The sequence below is a fragment of the Sebastes fasciatus genome, chromosome 3, assembly GCF_043250625.1.
Source record: "Sebastes fasciatus isolate fSebFas1 chromosome 3, fSebFas1.pri, whole genome shotgun sequence".
NCBI classification, from domain to species: domain Eukaryota; kingdom Metazoa; phylum Chordata; class Actinopteri; order Perciformes; family Sebastidae; genus Sebastes; species Sebastes fasciatus.
Genome location: NC_133797.1, coordinates 25,715,126 through 25,731,793, shown reverse-complemented (window position 1 = coordinate 25,731,793; position 16,668 = coordinate 25,715,126). Strand labels below are relative to the sequence as shown.

General features: G+C 38.1%; 3 protein-coding genes across 3 annotated transcripts; all 3 read right to left on the bottom strand.

Annotated features, from left to right (window-relative positions):
* Positions 1-782: 782 nt before the first annotated feature.
* Positions 783-3,072, bottom strand: LOC141765393 (E3 ubiquitin-protein ligase TRIM21-like). Its single transcript, XM_074631446.1, has 2 exons — positions 1,789-3,072; positions 783-1,278 (listed from the first exon to the last, which is right to left on the bottom strand). The coding sequence occupies exon 1, from the start codon at positions 3,070-3,072 to the stop codon at positions 2,056-2,058; it is 1,017 nt and encodes a 338-aa protein (XP_074487547.1). The 3' UTR covers positions 783-1,278; positions 1,789-2,055.
* A 4,392-nt stretch (positions 3,073-7,464) lies between these two features.
* LOC141764561 (E3 ubiquitin-protein ligase TRIM21-like) lies at positions 7,465-10,375 on the bottom strand. Its single transcript, XM_074629863.1, has 2 exons — positions 10,247-10,375; positions 7,465-9,598 (listed from the first exon to the last, which is right to left on the bottom strand). The coding sequence occupies exon 2, from the start codon at positions 9,594-9,596 to the stop codon at positions 7,953-7,955; it is 1,644 nt and encodes a 547-aa protein (XP_074485964.1). The 5' UTR covers positions 9,597-9,598; positions 10,247-10,375; the 3' UTR covers positions 7,465-7,952.
* A 3,177-nt stretch (positions 10,376-13,552) lies between these two features.
* LOC141764567 (E3 ubiquitin-protein ligase TRIM39-like) lies at positions 13,553-16,574 on the bottom strand. Its single transcript, XM_074629871.1, has 2 exons — positions 16,427-16,574; positions 13,553-15,777 (listed from the first exon to the last, which is right to left on the bottom strand). Exon 2 carries the CDS (start codon positions 15,773-15,775, stop codon positions 14,141-14,143), a length of 1,635 nt encoding a protein of 544 aa, XP_074485972.1. The 5' UTR covers positions 15,776-15,777; positions 16,427-16,574; the 3' UTR covers positions 13,553-14,140.
* Between the last annotated feature and the right edge of the window lie 94 nt (positions 16,575-16,668).

The following is a 16,668-nucleotide window of genomic DNA, read 5'->3' as shown; positions in this document are numbered from 1 at the left end:
CTCAGATTTACTTTAACCAGAAGAGTTTATTTTATTTGACACAAGAGGGACGTCACACATATCTGTAACATGTCAATAACACAATAAGACTTATTTACATCATGGTCATTGATATCAAGGCAACATACTGCCATCAAATCAAACAACAAATACAATCTGTATCATCAACAAGAAAATCAGAACATCAGGAAATAAAAATGTATATACATACAATTTAACTATAGGCCTTTTCAGACATGGAATATGTAACACTGTGAGTTAAAAATATCATGATAAAAAGAAGAAGAGTGTTTTTACTCATTGCATCACTCATGGATTTTGAAGCTGGAATTAAAACAATCACAGTCATTATGACATATTGAGTGTAGATTGATGAGGGGAAAAAGTGAATGTAAATAATCATCTGCTTATATGATCAATTTGACCCAGACAGACGTGATCACTGTAAGCGGTTTGTGGGTAGCCGACTGAACCAGAGTTGGTGATTGTTGGAAAGACAAACAAAGACGGTTTTGATGAGTTCTATTTTCTTAGTTTTATTTTCTTACAAACTCTCACATAAAACCTGGTATATAAATAACAGCCATGTGAAGCACTAACACATGCCAGGTGGAAAATATTCTGAAGATATTAATTAGTTATTCATCATTATGCTCTCCATCACTGTAGGATAAAAAACGTGGATTACAGGAAACACAATGTATTTCTCATGAAATGCAACTTATGTGTAAACCAGGCTTTTCTGTTTAGTGTTTGGTGCTCAAGTCACTGCTTACTCAGGCTTTGTGTTCAACAAGTAGTTTATTTACAGTTTTTATTTAACAATCACATATTTACAGATTTCTTTGACTCAATAGCCATCTTACCAGTATTCACAAAACAAATAAAAAGTGACCAGTAATTAATTATACCACATTTCACACAAAATAGAAAATTCTATTAGCATTTATTCTCTTAATTAACTTTCACCATTAACTTTTTATGCCCACTATAAATAAATTACCTACTGTATTCTGTAGACACTATAGGGATGTAATAGGCCTTACTTACCTTAACTTTGTTTTGGTAGCACTTCATTTTACAGGTCTGCAAATTTCATGGTAATTAGGTAATAATTAGCAAGTAACCTATTTGAAATTTCTTTGGAATTACTGCCAAATTAGCTCAAAATTTACCCCAAAATTTTTCGAAAATTACTTTATTATAAACATTTATTTAATAAACATTTATATTTAATAATTATACGCTAAAATAGCATATAATGGTTAAAATAGGGCCCTAAGGCTTGAGAAGCGGCTGTGTGCTGCTGTTCATCGGAGGTGGAAAACCAAAACTAATAGAAAATACTTCTGATCAGACACAAATCTCACCATCATGTGACTTATTGTCTACACAAATGTAACCTGGTAGCTAATGTCATGATTCAGGGAGTTTTTAAAGAAATTTCAAATAAATGATTTGCTAATTGTTATATATTTATCAGCAGACATGGAAATAAAGCAAATCAATTAACTTTGTATTCTTTTCCTGGAAATCTATTAAATAAATTACCGGCTATTCGTAAATAGCGGAATATAATCATTAAATAATGTTTATAATAAAGTAATTTTTGATATTTAAGTTAAATATTGGGGTAATTTGGCAGTAACTTAGTAAAGTTACTTACTAATTATCACCTAATTACCATGTAATATGCAGACCTGTAAAATTAAGTGTGACCCTTTTTAAAAAAAAATATTTTTGGGTCACTTTCACCTTTATTTGAGGACAGTGTAAAATTGGGGCGGCGGAGAAGTACCAAGGTCTGAATGAAACCCGGGACATGGATGTTATACAGTATTGTATACGCTGTAACCACTCGGCTAACAAGGTTTAACAGGGTTTTAAATAGATATTCTCCACATAACGAGGGTCATGATGCAGGGTTGAAGACATGAATGCATCAAATCAATGTGTTGGCTATGTAGAAAATAAGATGTAAACTCTAACGTGTTGTCATTAATGTGTACATGTTCCCTTGAATGAAAAAAAAATCAATACATGAAATAAGATTAGTTATTTAGTTACTCCAACAGGAGAGATGATCAGAGGAGCAGAGTTTTTACCACGGTCATTAAGACCAGGACTGAAGTATGGGAAGAGTTTCTCAGTGAAGCAGCAGCCAGTAAAGGAGTAGATAAGAGCTGCAGCACCTACGTCATAAAAGGAGACCAGACCCTCCTCATAATCCACAAACACCCCCACCTTCTGAGGCCGAGACTTCAGAGAGAGACTGACTGAACAGTCATCACAAGCTTCATACTTATATCCATTTCTCAAACATATAGTCCAGTAACCGTCCTCAGGGCTCAGTGTGAATTCTCCCTTCCTGTTGATTGACTCTCTGGCCACTCCTAAGTCCCAGTCAGTCTTTCCTTTAACTTTAACCTCAAAGTGAAATCTGCCTGAAGTGAAACTCTGCTTTCCTAAAACACAAGCACTGTCAGAAAATCTCTCTGGGTTGTTTGGGAGATTATTTTTTACCTTACCAAAACGTACTTGTTTCCCATCATCAGACAGGATGAGATCAGGATAAGCTGTATAAGGATCAAGTGTCACATCCACTGCATACTGCTGGATCCTCTTCAGGTCTGGCTCAGCGACCAGCTTCTTCATCTCCTTACTGAGTGTCTCCTCCAGCTGAGCCACAGCTTTCACCACAGTCCCCTCATATGATGGACGGACGCTGACCTCTGTCCAGTCCTTGGTGGATGGAGCAGCTTTCAGGGACTGGACACTCTGGAGAAGATGGAGTTGGTCTTCAGAGCGTGAGAGCTGCTCCACTTCAGTCCTTCTCTTCGTCAGCTCAGAGATTTCCTGTTCCAGCTCTTTGATGAAAGCTTCGGCCTGTTTTTCTGTTGTTTTCTGCTTCTCTTTGATCGTGTTGATGAGTTTGGCCTGGCCTCTCTCAACAGACTCCTTCAGAGCAGTGAAGACCTGGACACCTTCTGCTATCTCTCTGTCTGCATCTTCCTCACTGAGGTCAACCGAGTGTTTGATCTCCTGAATCTTCAGTCGTCTCTTCTGGATCATCTGCTGGATTTCAGCCTGTGTCAGGTTCTCTCTGGTTAATATGGAGCAAAGGTGATATACCTAACAGGTTGGAGGAGTAAGGCATGTTAAAAGGTGTTTCTTGTCTTTGTTATGTTGAAACTTTAAGGTGCCTCAGATTTACTTTAACCAGAAGAGTTTATTTTATTTGACACAAGAGAGACGTCACACATATCTGTAACATGTCAATAACACAATAAGACTTATTTACATCATGGTCATTGATATCAAGGCAACATACTGACATCAAATCAAACAACAAATACAATATGTATCATCAACAAGAAAATCAGAACATCAGGAAATAAAAATGTATATACATACAATTTAACTACAGGCCTTTTCAGACATGGAATATGTAACACTGTGAGTTAAAAATGTCATGATAAAGAAGAAGAGTGTTTTTTCTCATTGCATCACTCATGGATTTTGAAGCTGGAATTAAAACAATCACAAATTTCTAAAATCCTGTTTTCTCTGTCATTATGACATATTGAGTGTAGATTGATGAGGGGAAAAGTGAATGTAAATAATCATCTGCTTATATGATCAATTTGACCCAGACAGACGTGATCACTGTAAGCGGTTTGTTGGTAGCAGACTGAACCAGAGTTGGTGATTGTTGGAAAGACTAACAAAGACGGTTTTGATGAGTTTTATTTTGTTTGTGTCGACTTTGACTGAAGTGTGTTTTACGGTGCTCCGCCGCTGGAACAGTTGATTCGCCCAGCTGAAACTACAGCAGCGGAGGGCCACACACACAAACATACACCTAATGTAGGCCTATAGCTACATGTTGCAAAATGACTTTTACTCTACCAGGAAACATTCATCACTTGACATGACTGTCTGTCTGAGTCATTCCATTCAACCATAAAATATGCAGGTTGTGCAACGAACTGGCAACCATTAAATTCAAGTGAAAGCAATGGAACGGAGGAGGGAAAGTGTGACATCTAGTGGCTGAATGTTATCAATGTTTTCAATAGCACCTTTAACATTATTAAAAGGAAAAACAGCAAATCTTCACATCTGTGAAGCTGGAAACATGAAATGTTTTTACATGAAATATGACTTAAACCATCAAAATAATGAATCCATTAATTTCCTGTTGCTCTACTAATTAACTAATCGTTCATATTGATCTTGTATAAAGTGTTGGGTAGTATAATCTAGAACAAAAAAATTTTATTTTATAAACTTTTTGTATGTTTTGTCATAGTCAAGTCAGCACACTGACACACTGACAGCTGTTGTTGTCTGTTGGGTTTGAGTTTGCCATGTTATGATTTGAGCATATATTTGTTATGCTAAATGCAGTACCTGTGAGGGTTTCTGGACAATATCTGTCATTGTTTTGTGTTGTTAATTGATATGCAAAAATAAATATATCCATACATTTGCATAAAGCAGCATATTTGCCCACTCCCATGTTGATAAGAGTATTAAATGATTGACAAATCTCCCTTTAAGGTACATTTTTAATGGATAAAACAATGTATGATTAATTTGCTATTCATTGCAATAAAATATTTTATTCGATTGACAGTCCTGATTAATATCTCTACGTCCACTGGATTAAAATGGAGGCTCTGCCTCTTATTGACCTGTTGCCATGGTGAATCGTAGTATCAGAGCTCCATTGATGATGGCTTTTTATGTTCAGCTTCAACCTACTCAGAGTTGATTGAACTGACTCTGATCAGCTGTTCTGAACCCAAAAACTCAAAGAGTTTCCCTCCTCAGGATTAGTCAACTCAGAGTTCAGGCTTAGAGTTTGTTAAACCTGCTTTCTGAAACGAGGCCGTGTTCTCCACACAGAAACAACAACAAGTTTAAAATCATACAATATCAATAAAACAAGAAAAGGTAAAACAAGCCAGTTTGTTCTCTGCTTTCTGTCCTGCAGCGTATTGTGAGTGCACAGAGTCTGAGCGAGGACGATATAGAATGAGAGGATCGAGAGGAAACACCCGCCACCTTCCCCCTCCTCTTCCTCATGTGGACCCCTCCTTCCATGACGACCTGATAACGCCTCGGCCTCCATCACTCCGGCCGACGTCCATCACTTCCCATCAAGGCGTCCTAAAGGGAATTCGTTTTTTATTCCTGGTTTATCCATGACAGTAGTGTTTGTTTGTTTTACTTAAGTTACCCGTTTTGGGGTATAAAGAGTATCTGGATCATAACGGCCAGAGAATTACAAGAGCCCGTCCCCGCTCCACCATCATTAGGTATGTTCTCATTAACTGGACTGGGTGTTAACATGAATCCGTTCCTTCCCTCAGGGTGGTGTAGCACGCATCCTGACAGCATCATGTACCAGGTTTACACTGTCTGACAACCATCTTCATGGTTATTATGATATCAGTCGTAGAAAGTGACTCAAACAGGAATCTTCTCTCTGCTCGGATGCTTCACAAAGTATTTATTGTTTTATGTTATCAGTCGTCTTTCTGTTCAGTCTCAACTAAACACTTTTTAAAAAGTGATTTTTGTTCATTTTAAAGAGGACGATCCTCTTTAGGAAAAACAAAATAAAAAATGTGAACAAACTATGAAGTTGTCTTGTGAGTTTATTTGATTAGGTCAACATCCTGAGCTTTCGTGCTTGTCGCTGTGCACGGGTCAACGCTCGCAATCTAGTGACCAAACATTATTAAAATAAGCTTCCTACAACAGTTTGTGTGACTTTGTGCCCAGCAGCTCTTCATTTCTGTACCTGTAATTTTAGAGACCAAAGAGACGTCCCAGAAACTACAGTAAAGATCTTCTCCTCCACAGAGATTCATCCACAGCAGGTCAAGACTAAACTTCCTGTTTCACTGCTGCGTCACTTTTTCTTTATCATTTCTTCAAAGAAATAACTGCGTTTCGACTCAAATTGTTTTCGTCGCTGGTCAGTCCTGCTTTGCCTGGAATCCCACAATGCTTTGCGATACACTCGTGTCCCAAAGAATAATTCATTAATGGAGCAGTTCAACATTTTAGGAAATATGTTTATTCGCTTTCTAGCTGAGTGTTAGACGAGAAGATCAATAACACTCACGTCTGTATGTTAAATATGAAGCTACAGTCAGGATGTGGTTAGCCTAGCTTAGCATAAAGACTGGAAGCAGGGGGAAACTGCTAGCCTGGCTCTGTCTAAAGTTTAAAAACACACCTGCCAACACCTCTAAAGCTCACTTATTAACATATTGTGTGTAGATTGTTTAATGTGTATACAAACAGAAATGTAAAAACTACACTTTGTGGTTTTAGTTGTATGTTAGAAGTGAAAGGACGAAGAGTCTGAACTCACCACAGTTCTGATCTGATCCATTTGTCTCTGGAAGTGATTCTTCGTATGTTTTACGGAGATGAATCTCAGTGAAAGAGCTCCGACACATCACTACTGTCTGTGTCTCCGTTTTAATTTGATTTATGATGTGCATTCAGAAACTACACAGATTTACAAGTTTTATTGGAAAATTAGATTTGCATTCAGCAAAGAACTACCATTGTACAACGAATTCTGACAAAATTAAAGAACGTATTTATTTTAAACCAATAACGGGAACACCAGAAAATTTAATCTGATACAACAGGTAAAAAGTTATAAATGGTGTACTTTTTATTATTATTTATTTAGTCTGGGATTCTATTTATTTATTTATTTATTCTATTTTGGCTTCAGTTTCTTCTTCTGTCCTTTACTTTTTACTCTTTGTTTGGATCCACCATCTCTCCTCAGTCAGTTTTATTCTTCTGCTTCTCCTTCTTCACCGACCTCTTCACCTGCCCTCCAGTTTGGTGGCGTTCAGTTCCAACGCCAGCTGCACTGAGTCGGTGCTCCGTGATAGGAAGACAAACAGATACAATACCACAAACTCTCACATAAAACCTGGTATATAAATAACAGACATGTGAAGCACTAACACATGCCAGGTGGAAAATATTCTGAAGACATTATTATTCATCATTATGCTCTCCATCACTGTAGGATAAAAAACGTGGATTACAGGAAACACAATGTATTTCTCATGAAGTACAACTTATGTGTAAACCAGGCTTTTCTGTTTAGTGTTTGGTGCTCAAGTCACTGCTTACTCAGGCTTTGTGTTCAACAACTAGTTTATTTACAGTTTTTATTTAACAATCACATATTTACAGATTTCTTTGACTCAATAGCCATCTTACCAGTATTCACAAAACAAATAAAAAGTGATCAGTAATTAATTATACCACATTTCACACAAAATAGAAAATTATATTAGCAATTATTCTATTAATTAACTTTCACCATTAACTTTTTATGCATACTATAAATAAATGACATACTGTATTCTGTAGACACTATAGGGATGTAATAGGCCTTACTTACCTTAACCTTTATTGGTAGCACTTCATTTTACAGGTCTGCAAATTTCATGGTAATTAGGTAATAATTAGCAAGTAAACTATTTTACATTTCTTTGGAATTACTGCCAAATTACCCCAATATTTAATTACTTTAAAAGTAAAATTGCTTTATTATAAACATTTATTTGATAAACATTTATATTTAATAATTATACTTTAAAATGGGATATAATCATGATAAAATGGGGGGCGGAGAGGTTCCAAGGCCGTAATCAAACCCAGGACATGGCTGTTATACAATATTGTATACACTGTAACCACTCGGCTAACAAGGTTTAACAGGGTTTTAAATATATATTCTCCACATAACAAAGGTCATGATTTATGGTTGAAAACATGAATGCATCAAATCAATGTGTTGGCTATGTAGAAAATAAGATGTAAACTCTAACGTGTTGTCATTAATGTGTACATGTTCCCTTGAATGAAAGAAAAATCAATACATGAAATAAGATTAGTTATTAGTTTACTCTGACAGGAGAGATGATCAGAGGGGCAGAGTTTTTACCACCATCATTAAGACCAGGACAGAAGTATGGGAAGAGTTTCTCAGTGAAGCAGCAGCCAGTAAAGGAGTAGATAAGAGCTGCAGCATCTACGTTATAAAAGGAGACCAGACCCTCCTCATAATCCACAAACACCCCCACCTTCTGAGGCCGAGACTTCAGAGAGAGACTGACTGGAAGGACATCAAAAGCTTTGAACTCATTTACATTTCTCAACATTATAGTCCAGTAACTGTAATGAGGGTTCAGTGGGATGACTCCCTTCCTGTTGATCGACTCTTTGACCACTCCTAAGGCCCAGTCAGTCTTTCCTTTGACTTGAACCTCAAAGTAAAATCTGCCAGAAGAGCAACTCTGTTTTCCTAAAACACAAGCCCAATTAGAAAATCTCTTTGGGTTGTCTGGGACATTCTTCCTCACATCACTATCATTTACTTGTTTCCCATCATCAGACAGGATGAGATCACAATGAGCTGTATCAAGATCAAGAGTCACATCTACTGCATACTGCTGGATCCTCTTCAGTTCAGCCTCAGCGACCAGCTTCTTCATCTCTTTACTGAGTGTCTCCTCCAGCTGAGCCACAGCTCTCCTCACAGTCCCCTCATATGATGATGGACGGACGCTGACCTCTGTCCAGTCCTTGGTGGGTGGAGCAGCTTTCAGGGACTGGACACTCTGGAGAAGATGGAGATGGTCTTCAGAGCGTTTGAGCTGCTCCACTTCAGTCCTTCTCTTCGTCAGCTCAGTGATTTCCTGTTCCAGCTCTTTGATGAAAGCTTCGGCCTGTTTTTCTGTTGCTCTCTGCTTCTCTTTGATCGTGTCGATGAGATTGGCCTGGCCTCTCTCAACAGACTCCTTCAGAGCAGTGAAGACCTGAACACCTTCTGCTATCTCTCTGTCTGCATCTTCCTCACTGAGGTCGACTGAGTGTTTGATCTCCTGAATCTTCAGTCGTCTCTTCTGGATCATCTGCTGGATTTCAGCCTCTGTCTTCCCCAGCTTGGCCTTCTTTCCTTCATATTCTTCTTTCAGAGGAACGACATCATGCATCTTGTGGTCTACAACATGACAGAGCATGCAGACACATGTCTGGTCGGTCTTACAGAACAGCTCCAGAGGTTTATCGTACTTCGTACACATCCTGCCTTCCAGGTTCTCCACAGGGTCGATCAGCTGATGTCTTTTCAGCCCTGACATTGTCAGATGAGGCTCCAGGTGAGTCTCACAGTAGGAGGCCAGACACACCAGGCAGGACTTCAGGGCATTCAGTTTGGTTCCAGTGCAGACGTCACAAGGAACTTCTCCTGGTTTGGACACTTGTTGCTCTGAGCTGCTGCTGCTGGTTTTCTGTTGAGCTGACTGTCTGAACTGAACAACCATCTCAGAGATGAAAGTGTTGACGTGCAGTTCAGGTCTTGTGTTGAAAACCTTTTTACACATTGGACACAGGCACCTGTCACTAGTATTCCAGTGTTCATTAATGCAGTTTTTGCAGAAGTTGTGTCCACATGATGTGCTGACTGGATCAGTGAACACATCCAGACAGATGGAGCACAGAAACTGATCTTCAGATCGCAGATAGTTTGCAGCAGCCATATCTACACATAATGAAAGAAAAGACACAAATGTGATTACTGTTCTTTTAAGTATAACATATGATATTAGGTAAAGTAATTATGAATTATATATCCTGTGTTTTGACTTGCAATGAGCCGCGAGCAACCAAAACCATTCAAGCCGTGTTGACAAGCTCAAGCTTGCTACTCTGGCAAAATGGCACCTAATATATCCATAACATGTTGTGTAGATCAATTTTTATTGAAGAATAACATTGCTAACAAAGCTCTGCTGACTTGATGACAAACACATTGTATTTCCTCTATAGCTGCTTCACATTAAAAGCCTCCTGATGGTTCTCTGATGGAAAGCTTTTAATATGAAACAGCTAGAGGAAATAGAGGAAGCAGTATGTAGGAAGCGATCAGTAAACAGTAATAATAGCAGGAAAGTAGGAGTGAAACTAAACTCCAAACCACCAAGACTCAGTTAAAAGTTACTTAAGTACTTAGAACTGACACAGAGAGACTGTTTAAAGCTGTTAAAGTGGGCTACTGTTTAGAGGACCTGAAGACAAACAGTCATAGTTCAGTATGAAATGAAAAGAGTGGAGCTTCCTGCCTGAGTAGAGTTGAAGTTTTGTGTTAATCCTGGTTGTTGAAAGTGTAAATATTATCAGCTGTACTCACCAGTGTTTGACAGAGACTCTGCTGTGTTGTTGAGAAACACCTGATGAACTCAGTTTGAATTTTCTTTTTGAGAGAAACAGAGACTTGCGTGGCTGCCACTCTGACAAACTTCACTCTCGTTTCTGCAGTGTGACGTTGAAGATCTGGTTTTTCTAGTGTTGCTCCGCCTCTCACTGCAGCTCTGTTGGTTTGTTTCCTCCCTCTGATTTACACGGTTGTTTGGAAATATCAGGTTCTCTCTGGTTAATATGGAGCAAAAGTGGTGATATACCTAACAGGTAGGAGGAGTAAGGCATGTTAAAAGGTGTTTCTTATCTTTATTATGTTGAACCTTTAAGTTGCCTCAGATTTACTTTAACCAGAAGAGTTTAGTTTATTTGACACAAGAGAGACGTCACACATATCTGTAACATGTCAATAACACAATAAGACTTATTTCCATCATGGTCATTGATATCAAGGCAACATACTGACATCAAATCAAACAACAAATACAATCTATATCATCGACAAGAAAATCAGAACATCAGGAAATAAAAATGTATATACATACAATTTAACTATAGGCCTTTTCAGACATGGAATATGTAACATTGTGAGTTAAAAATATCATGATAGCAAAGAAGAAGAGTGTTTTTTCTCATTGCATCACTCATGGATTTTGAAGCTGGAATTAAAACAATCACAAATTTCTAAAATCCTGTTTTCTCTGTCATTATGACATATTGAGTGTAGATTGATGAGGGGGAAAAGTGAATGTAAATAATCATCTGCTTATATGATCAATTTGACCCAGACAGACGTGATCACTGTAAGCGGTTTGTGGGTAGCCGACTGAACCAGAGTTGGTGATTGTTGGAAAGACTAACAAAGACGGTTTTGATGAGTTTTATTTTGTTTGTGTCGACTTTGACTGAAGTGTGTTTTACGATGCTCCGCCGCTAGAACAGTTGATTCGCCCAGTTGAAACTACAGCAGCGGAGGGCCACACACACAAACATACACCTAATGTAGGCCTATAGCTACATGTTGCAAAATGACTTTTACTCTGCCATGAAACATTCATCACTTGACATGACTGTCTGTCTGAGTCATTCCATTCAACCATAAAATGTGCAGGTTGTGCAACGAACTGGCCACCATTAAATTCAAGTGAAAGCAATGGAACGGAGGAGGGAAACTGTGACATCTAGTGGCTGAATGTTATCAATGTTTTCAATAGCACCTTTAACATTATTAAAAGGAAAAACAGCAAATCTTTAAATTTGTGAAGCTGGAACCATGAAATGTTTTTACATGAAATATGACTTAAACCATCAAAATAATGAATCCATTAGTTTTCTGTTGCTCTACTAATTAACTAATCGTTCAGTTTGTACTTGTATAAAGTGTTGGGTAGTATAATCTAGAACAAAAAATCATATTTTATAAATGTTTTGTATGTTTGATATGTACACAATATATTTGACAACTTATGTGTAAACCAGGCTTTTCTCTTCAGTGTTTGGTGCTAAAGTCACTGTTTACTCAGGCCTTGTGTTCAACAACTAGTTTATTTAACAGTATTTATTTAACAATCACATGTTTACAGATTTCTTTGACTCATAAGCCATTTCATCAGTATTCACAAAACTAAACATTGGCCAAAATGATTAATAATTAACCAAACCATATTTCAGGCAAAATACAAAAAATCTGTTTGCATCTATTCTTTTAATTATTTTTCTCCATTAACTGTTTATGTCCCGAATAACACTGACACATAATGTAGTCTGTACACACTATAAGTATGTAATAGGTATTATTCTTAAATGCGGCTTTATGACACAATGAAATCTTCAGCAATATGTTTTCCCATCAAATAGAAAAAGAAATCAAAATATTTTACAGCTAGTTTTGCTAATATACTCAAACTGCAGCTTGACATATTTGTATGGAGTCGTATCAATTTCAATATTAATGAATGCACACAGAGGGATTCACAAATGTATTTTGTGATTTATATATAAATGACTCTCTCCGCAAAAATATTTTTCAATGCACACAAAAATAGTTATCATTGTATATAAATGTAAAATAAAATCCACATCTAAAAAAAATAATAGGGTTCACAAATATATTTCTGATGCACACACATGTTTTAAAGAAATGTAATAGAACTCCACAAATATATGTATTTAAAAGTATTTGCAAGTTTCATCAAAAACATATTTGGATGTTGTTACATTTATATACAAACTGTTGAACCTGCATTTACAAACTGCTTTTCATTTGTGAACTTCACTGCATTTGTGTGTGGGTTTTTTGAGACTCCCCTGACGTGCACCGATCTACAAATACATTTTTTTCAACAGGGAATCATCTGTAGCCAATCAGATGTCTCCCTCCTTATCAGCCAATCAAATGAGCGAGCCCCCAAGAGGTTATGATTTACATCATGCACAGGGTAAAGACCAACAGCAGCTTCTGCACATATTTATGGTTTTTGCACATATTTATGGAAAATATTTATGGAAAGTTTATCCCTTTTCTCATTTATTGTGTCTTTTTTGTCCTGATATTTCAGTGTTTTTTTTTCTTTATATTGTTCTTGTGGCCTTCTTTTTGCTGGGTCCTGATCCCAGTAAGCCTCTGAGTACTCCTTGTCATGTTTTTGGTATGTCTGTCTCTTGTCTGTGCTCTACCTTATTGTCAATACGGATGCCATCCTCTATTTTTGCTGAAAAACAAATCTACCTACGGGTACAAATAAAGTCACCTGAGCCTGAACAGACAGACGTGATCACTGTAAGCGGTTTGAGGGTAGCCGACTGAACCAGAGTTGGTGATTGTTGGAAAGACTAACAAAGACGGTTTTGATGAGTTTTATTTTGTTATTTTTATTTTCTTACAAACTCTCACATAAAACCTGGTATATAAATAACAGACATGTGAAGCACTAACACATGCCAGGTGGAAAATATTCTGAAGACATTAATTAGTTTTTCATCATTATGCTCTCCATCACTGTAGGATAAAAAACGTGGATTACAGGAAACGCAATGTATTTCTCATGAAATACAACTTATGTGTAAACCAGGCTTTTCTGTTTAGTGTTTGGTGCTTAAGTCACTGCTTACTCAGGCTTTGTGTTCAACAACTAGTTTATTTACAGTTTTTATTTAACAATTACATATTTACAGATTTCTTTGACTCAATAGCCATCTTACCAGTATTCACAAAACAAATAAAAAGTGACCAGTAATTAATTAGACCACATTTCACACAAAATAGAAAATTATATTAGCATTTATTCTATTAATTAACTTTCACCATTTACTTTTTATGCCCACTATAATTAAATGACATCCTGTACTCTGTAGACACTATAGGGATGTAATAGGCCTTACTTACCTTAACTTTGTTTTGGTAGCATTTCATTTTACAGGTCTGCAAATTTCATGGTAATTAGGTGATAATTAGCAAGTAACCTATTTGAAATTTCTTTGGAATTACTGCCAAATTACCCCAATATTTACCTCAAAATGTATAGAAAATTACTTTATTATAAACATTTATTTAATAAACATTTATATTTAATAATTATACACTAAAATAGGATATAATCATGTTAAAATGGGGGGCGGAGAGGTCCCAAGGCCGGAAACAAACCCTAGACATGGCGGTTATACAGTATTGTATACGCTGTAACCACTCGGCTAACAAGGTTTAACAGGGTTTTAAATAGATGTTCTCCACATAACGAGGGTCATGATGCAGGGTTGAAGACATGAATGCATCAAATCAAGGTGTTGGCTATGTAGAAAATGAGATGTAAACTCTAATGTGTTGTCATTAATGTGTACATGTTCCCTTGAATGAAAAAAAAATCAATACATGAAATAAGATAAGTTATTAGTTTACTCTGACAGGAGAGATGATCAGAGGGGTAGAGTTTTTACCACCACCATTAAGACCAGGACTGAATAATGGGAAGAGTTTCTCAGTGAAGCAGCAGCCAGTAAAGGAGTAGATAAGAGCTGCAGCATCTACGTCATAAAAGGAGACCAGACCCTCCTCATAATCCACAAACACCCCCACCTTCTGAGGCAGAGACTTCAGAGAGAGACTGACTGGAGAGATAGTAGCAGCTATGTACTCATTTCCATTTCTCAAACATATAGTCCAGTAACCGTACTCAGGGCTCACTTTGATGATACCCTTCCTGTTGATCGACTCTCTGACCACTCCTAAAGTCCAGTCAGTCTTTCCTTTAACTTGAACCTCAAAGTAAAATCTGCCTGAAGAGAAACTCTGCTTTCCTAAAACACATAAACAAAAAAATCTCTCTGGGTTGTCTGGGAGATTCTTCCTCACATCACTATCATTCACTTGTTTCCCATCATCAGACAGGATGAGCTGGGGATGAGCTGTATCAGGATCAAGAGTCACATCCACTGCATACTGCTGGACCTTCTTCAGCTCAGCTTTAACCAGCTTCTTCATCTCTTTACTGAGTGTCTCCTCCAGCTGAGCCACAGCTTTCACCACAGTCCCCTCATATGATGAACGGACGCTGACCTCTGTCCAGTCCTTGGTGGGTGGAGCAGCTTTCAGGGAGTGGACACTCTGGAGAAGATGGAGTTGGTCTTCAGAGCGTTTGAGCTGCTCCACTTCAGTCCATCTCTTCGTCAGCTCAGAGATTTCCTGTTCCAGCTCTTTGATGAAAGCTTCGGCCTGTTTTTCTGTTGTTTTCTGCTTCTCTTTGATCGTGTTGATGAGATTGGCCTGACCTCTCTCAACAGACTCCTTCAGAGCACTGAAGACCTGAACACCTTCTTCTATCTCTCTGTCTGCATCTTCCTCACTGAGATCGACTGAGTGTTTGATCTCCTGAATCTTCAGTCGTCTCTTCTGGATCATCTGCTGTATTTCAGCCTCTCTCTTCCCCAGCTCGGCCTTCTTTCCTTCATATTCTTCTTTCAGAGGAACAAACTCATGTGTCTTGTGGTCTAAAACGGGGCAGAGCATGCAGACACATGTCTGGTCGGTCTTACAGAACAGCTCCAGAGGTTTATCGTGCTTCGTACACATCCTGTCTTCCAGGTTCTCCACAGGGTCGATCAGCTGATGTCTTTTCAGACGTGAAGCTGTCAGATGAGGCTCCAGGTGAGTCTCACAGTAGGAGGCCAGACACACAAGGCAGGACTTCAGGGCCTTCAGTTTGGTTCCTGTGCAGACATCACAGGGAACTTCTCCTGGTTTGGGCACTTGTTGCTCTGAGCTGCTGCTGCTGGTTTTCTGTTGAGCTGACTGTCTGAACTGAACAACCATCTCAGAGATGAAGGTGTTGACGTGCAGCTCAGGTCTTGTGTTGAAAACCTTTTTACACATCGGACACAGGTACCTGCCACTAGTATTCCAGTGTTCATTGATGCAGTTTTTGCAGAAGTTGTGTCCACATGGTATACTGACTGGATCAGTGAACACATCCAGACAGATGGAGCACAGAAACTGATCTTCAGATCGCAGATAGTTTGCAGCAGCCATGTCTACACATAGTGAAAGAAAAGAAACAAATGTGATTACTTTACTTTTTAAGTTTAACATATGATATTAGGTAAAGCAATTATGAATTATATATCCTGTGTTTTGACTTGCAATGAGCTGCGAGCAACCAAAACCATTTAAGCCGTGTTGACAAGCTCAAGCTTGCTACTCTGGCAAAATGGCACCTAATATATCAATAACATGTTGTGTAGACCAATTTCTATTGAAGAATAACACTGCTATCAAAGCTCTGCTTACTTGATGACAAACACATTGTATTTCCTCTATAGCTGCTTCACATTAAAAGCCTCCTGCTGGTTCTCTGGTGGAAAGCTTTTAATATGAAACAGCTAGAGGAAATAGAGGAAGCAGTATGTAGGAAGCGATCAGTAAACAGTAATAATAGCAGGAAAGTAGGAGTGAAACTAAACTCCAAACCACCAAGACTCAGTTAAAAGTTACTTAAGTCCTGAGAACTGACACAGAGAGACTGTTTAAACCTGTTAAAGTGGGCTATTGTTTAGAGGACCTGAAGACAAACAGGCATAGTTCAGTATGAAATGAAAAGAGTGGAACTTCCTGCCTGAGTAGAGATGAAGTTTTGTGTTAATCCTGGTTGTTGAAAGTGTAAATATTATCAGCTGTACTCACCAGTGTTTGGCAGAAACTCTGCTGTGTTGTTGAGAAACACCTGATGAACTCAGTTTGAATTTTCTTTTAGAGAGAAACAGAGACTTGCGTGGCTGCCACTCTGACAAACTTCACTCTCGTTTCTGCAGTGTGACGTTGAAGCTCTTGTTTTTCTAGTGTTGCTCCGCCTCTCACTGCAGCTCTGCTGGTTTGTTTCCTCCCTCTGATTTACACGGTTATTGGGAAATACCAGGTTCTCTCTG